We start from the raw sequence: 4,753 nt of genomic DNA on the forward strand, positions 1-4,753 counted from the left end.
TGATAGCTCCCCCCCATTGGCAGACACGAACAAGATAGAAAATTGAGAATATTTTATCTTTCATTAATTATTTTATTTAGTTCTCCAACTAATAATCAATTGAAACTTAATGAGAATTTGGAAACAAGAATGAAGTCCGTTATACTTTACAGTTCTAACCAAATATAATTTTGTATTCTAAACAGAATCGTAGATTCTATTCCTACTAAAGAATAATATTGGTATTTACCTATGATGTTAATTTACAAATACCTCTTTCCTATCTCTTGATAAAGTTTCCCCTACATATGAAATACAGGGGGTGTTAGAATAACTTCCAAAAACTTCAAGGACTTGTTATGCAATTTTGTTCTCTATATATGGTCCTTTATCTCCAGTAAAGAAAACAACAAAAAAGCAATAACTGAAGTTTTTTTTCCAGGTACATTACATCTCATTCTTCTTCAATTCTTGGGTGCTTGAATATACCAACTTTTTAAATGTTTATTTATTAAGTTTCCCTTTTTATTTAGATTAGATTAATTCACAAAAAAAAGAGAGAATATGGCGGACCTCATTTCCAGCTGGTCTAAAGTAGAAACAGTTCCTCCTAGCCATTGCATTCCATTGCATGAAAGACCACTGGATCCAGTTCTAATTGCTAAGGAAATTCCAGTCATTGATTTGGAAAGAGCTAAGGGCGAAGAACGTGCTGTTATCGTTCAACAACTTCGTAATGCTTGTGAAGAATATGGTTTTTTCCAGGTCCATTTTCCTGCAATGCTATCTCTGTTTCAATTTATGTGACACAATTTTGATCGAAATGACATTCAAGAAAAACATGAAGAGTTTTGAAATTTATAGTGTTAAATATTTCGTAACATTTGTGTGATTATAAAAGCTTATGTACACAGGTAGTCAATCATGGAGTACCGGAAGATCTAATGAAGGAGGCAATGAAAGTGTACCAAGAATTCTTCAGTTTGCCGGTGGAAGAGAAAGCGAATTACGCAAAAGAGGCAACAAATAATACAGCAAGAGGTGCAGCTACACTGTACAGTAGCAATGCCAAGCATTATGATTCAGAGGAGCATCGTTATTGGAGGGATGTCTTAGAACACAGCTGCAATGTTGATGGGGAAGACAAAAAAACTTGGCCTCATAACCCTCCAAGATATAGGTACCAATTTTTTTTCTTGCGTAACTGTTAAAGTTGTTCTCATATGACCAGCAGGTCACGGGTTCGCAGCCTCTTGCAGAAATGCAATGTAAGGTTGCATACAATAGACCCTCGTGGTCTGCCACTTCTCTGACCCCGCGCAGAGCGAAAACTTAATACACCAGACTTTTTTTTTTTTTTTTTTTAAAATCCTTGCCCTGTATTTTCATGTCAAGGTAAAATATGAGAATGAAATTTCAGGGAGGTTATTGGTTCATATTCTGCTGAAGTGAGAAAGCTGAGCAAGATTATCTTGGGTTTGGTAAGTGAAGGATTAGGGTTGGAGGCAGGGTATTTTGAGAAAGATCTTGGGCAAAGAATGCTTGTAAATCATTACCCAGCATGCCCAGATCCAAGTTCAACTTTAGGAGTTGGTGGACATTGTGATCCTAATCTCATAACCATAATCCAACAAGAAGTATATGGCCTTCAAATATTGAAGGATGAGAAATGGATTGGTGTGGAACCTATACCTAATGCATTTATTGTCAATTCTGGTTTGCCACTGACGGTACAGTCTCTTAACCTTTAGTACTAACAAAACAGAATGTACTTAGTTTGTTGGAAGGCTAATTCAAAGTTATAAATATCTCTATATTTTGTATAAATGCAGGTGATTAGCAACGGGAAGCTAGCAAGTGTTGCACATAGAGTAGTGACTAACACAACTCAACCTCGTACATCCATTGGCACTTTTATTTGTCCTGAAGATATCGTTGAGCCTGCAAAATCACTTGTTGATTCGTGTAATCCTCCGTTGTTCAAATCTTTCAAATGGGGTGAGGAATTTATGCCCCATTACCTCAGCAAGAAATCAGTGTATCACGCAGCATTGGAGCCTTTTAAGATCGAAGCTTAAGCATTCTGTGTGTGATGGATCAGAGTTGCTGCTACTACTTTTTCTGTATTCCCCAATAAGAGCTTTACGTGTATTATCGTTGTAACTTTGTAACCTTTGTTTGGAATCAGCCTATTATCAATGAATCAGAAGCTTTATTTCCTTTTTCTTCTTCTTCTTCGGATCTACCATGTACTTACATAGTTACGTATACTCCCAGTAATAGTTTGACTCACCACGTAGTTTAATAAAAAAGAAAAAAGTTTTAAATATTGTGGTCTTAAAAGGTTAGGGGTAAAAAGTTTGTGAGGTCATGACATTTGTGTGGTTATAAAAACTTCTAATTAAAGGTAAGATGGGTAAAATGAAGAGTTTAAAGTTGAATTATTTCCAAATTTAGATATGTGTCATTTATTTTGAAACAGACTAAGAAGTAAAGTACCTCATCTAATTTGAAAAAGATGGAGTAGTATTTTTACATATTTTGTCGAATAGTGGCCATCTACTCTAAAAGCATAAGTTGTTAAAGAAAGCATAATTTTATTTAATTACTTAATTATGATTATAAGAAATAAATTTTGGGTCTAACACAATCCCGAAAGCTAGCTAATAATGTAATGATTGATCAAGATGGCGTAATTAAGAAGATCAAATATTCCACTCACAATTGATGTGGAATATGACACCTTCTGCCTTGCACGACCAGGACTGGACACCTTAAGCGGATCCAATATCGAGTACAAAGAATTAAGATATGTTTGTATGTGATACCACGAAAAAAAATGAATATTTGACCTAACTCAATCCCAAAACTAGCTCACGAGGGAAAGACCGCATAAAATCATATATGGAGACAACAACCAATTCTCCTTATATTATGTTATCCATGCTCCAGAAGGCGTGTCAGGTCGGGTGTGTGTTAGTTAGTTTACCACAATGGTGGGTAGATGCGACAATTTGTGTTCTAATATATAGTCCTAGGAAATTCTCACTTTACGGGCTAGCTTTTGAGGTTAAGTTTAACCAAGGTTCATTATCTTATCAATTTTTGCTCATACTCCCACCGGTCCACAATAATCGACCAATTTGTTTTGAACACATCCATTAAGAAAATATAAAATTCTAGACAAAAATAGTTAGTGTGACTAAACTATCCTTAATTAAATATTGCAGCATAGTTAATGTGAGGAGTAAAAGACTTTTTAGGTAATTTTGAAAAAACAAATTGAATTTTTCCTTGATTATATAAACGAACACTTATTTTGGACCAAAATAAAAAGATAAATTGATCAATTATTGTGGACCGGAGGAAATACTAAATATAACTGAACTTTTTAGTAGTAATTAATAAAATTTTATTCATGGGGACAGATTTGCATCAAATTTGAGACAGTATCGTTATTTTTTAAACCCAAAGTATCTAGCATTTTTCTGGTCGAATCCTAGTGGAAAGATCAGAAAAATATTCCCCTCCTCTCGTTAGCACCGTACCCTGTAGCCATATCTACCTATTTTCTGTATATTTGTTCTAAGTGGACAATTTTTGAAAACTAAGGGTGTGTTTGGTATAACGGAAAATGCTTTCCGTAGAGTATGTTTTCCAAAAAATATTTTCATAGAAAATAAGTAGTAATTTTACTTATTTTTCGGTGTTTAGTACGCAAATTAAGGAAAATAACTTCTCAAGAATATTCATAAATAATTTAGATACAATAAGCATGAAGCCATAAACTTTCGAACCAACGACCTTCCGAACTCACAAATTTCATAAATTTTTGAACCGTAAAACTTTTGAACCCGCAAACTTTCAACCTGCAAACTCTATAATTTTTAAGCCCGCAAACTTCCAAACACATAAATCTCTAAACTCATAACTTTGGAACTCGTAAAATTTGGAAACTGTAAACTAAAAATACAGAACTGAAAATATAAAATAAAATAAATAAAAATAAAAATTGGGGGGTGGGGGTGGGGTTTATATAGTAACGTATTACTTATATTATGACAAGTATAGTGCTCATTTACTAACATATCAAAATATCGGTAAGCTCAACAATTCGTAAAATACTTCGGTAACGTGTCTCATGAATAATAAGTTTTCCCCTTTATATAGTAGGGGATTTTTACCATAAGTACAATTTTAAGAAACGTAAAAAACTTTTATTTCACTAATTACTGATTTTCTGTCGATACGGGCTGCGATTCACGCTGTTATATCCGGTTGGTCACAGACATCACTGTCCTTTTTTAGTCGTGTGCAACTATTGGGTAATGCTCTCCGAAGTCTTGATCCTCTAACCGGACCCGGGGGATACGACCCCGATACCTTCGAGGGTAGGTGTTTTGCCCGAGCCCCGGTACGAGGGGCTCCTCGCTTTGGCTCCGACTCATTACGATCACATTCCTGCTCTGTTTGTCTTACAGGGAAATCGAGGTGTTCAGTGGGCCCAATTTTACCCGTATACAGATAGTCCCTTCGTTTCTCAAAGAGTAGGCTTGCCGACATAATGGGAAACGACAGATGAATCCGGTTCCATCCTTCGTACGTTACGGCGAGGGAGCCGCAACGTCCCATCAATCGCGTCGTTCTGACTTCAGACACATGTCGCTAATCAACAGATCGCCTCCGAATTTCTACTTTTCGACCAAATCATTACCTTCGAGCTTTCCAACTATCATCAAACCTTCTTCAAACCTTCATATCTTCATCATTATTC

The 4,753-nt window shown here is 35.5% G+C and overlaps 1 protein-coding gene across 2 annotated transcripts; it reads left to right on the forward strand.

The window, feature by feature from the left end:
- Window positions 1-322: 322 nt before the first annotated feature.
- LOC104093124 (hyoscyamine 6-dioxygenase-like) lies at window positions 323-2,204 on the forward strand. Of its 2 annotated transcripts, none has more exons than XM_070181264.1 (5): window positions 323-421; window positions 513-744; window positions 894-1,159; window positions 1,400-1,709; window positions 1,812-2,204. In XM_070181264.1, the coding sequence occupies exons 2-5, from the start codon at window positions 544-546 to the stop codon at window positions 2,055-2,057; spliced, it is 1,023 nt and encodes a 340-aa protein (XP_070037365.1). In that variant the 5' UTR covers window positions 323-421; window positions 513-543; the 3' UTR covers window positions 2,058-2,204. The 2 variants fall into 2 exon arrangements, with proteins under 2 accessions (XP_070037365.1, XP_070037366.1); XM_070181265.1 differs by having other exon boundaries at window positions 388-421; window positions 518-744.
- The last annotated feature ends 2,549 nt before the right edge of the window (window positions 2,205-4,753 follow it).

Source organism: Nicotiana tomentosiformis, chromosome 7 (genome assembly GCF_000390325.3).
Source record: "Nicotiana tomentosiformis chromosome 7, ASM39032v3, whole genome shotgun sequence".
Taxonomy (NCBI): domain Eukaryota; kingdom Viridiplantae; phylum Streptophyta; class Magnoliopsida; order Solanales; family Solanaceae; genus Nicotiana; species Nicotiana tomentosiformis.

What these genes read in the sequence shown, in the direction of transcription:
- LOC104093124 (XM_070181264.1), top strand. Translation starts at nt 544, where the DNA reads ATGGCGGACCTCATTTCCAGCTGGTCTAAAGTAGAAACAGTTCCTCCT. An exon ending in CATAACCCTCCAAGATATAG is followed by an intron (nt 1,160 to 1,399) that starts GTACCAATTTTT and finishes ATGAAATTTCAG; the next exon opens with GGAGGTTATTGGTTCATATT. An exon ending in ATTCTGGTTTGCCACTGACG is followed by an intron (nt 1,710 to 1,811) that starts GTACAGTCTCTT and finishes GTATAAATGCAG; the next exon opens with GTGATTAGCAACGGGAAGCT.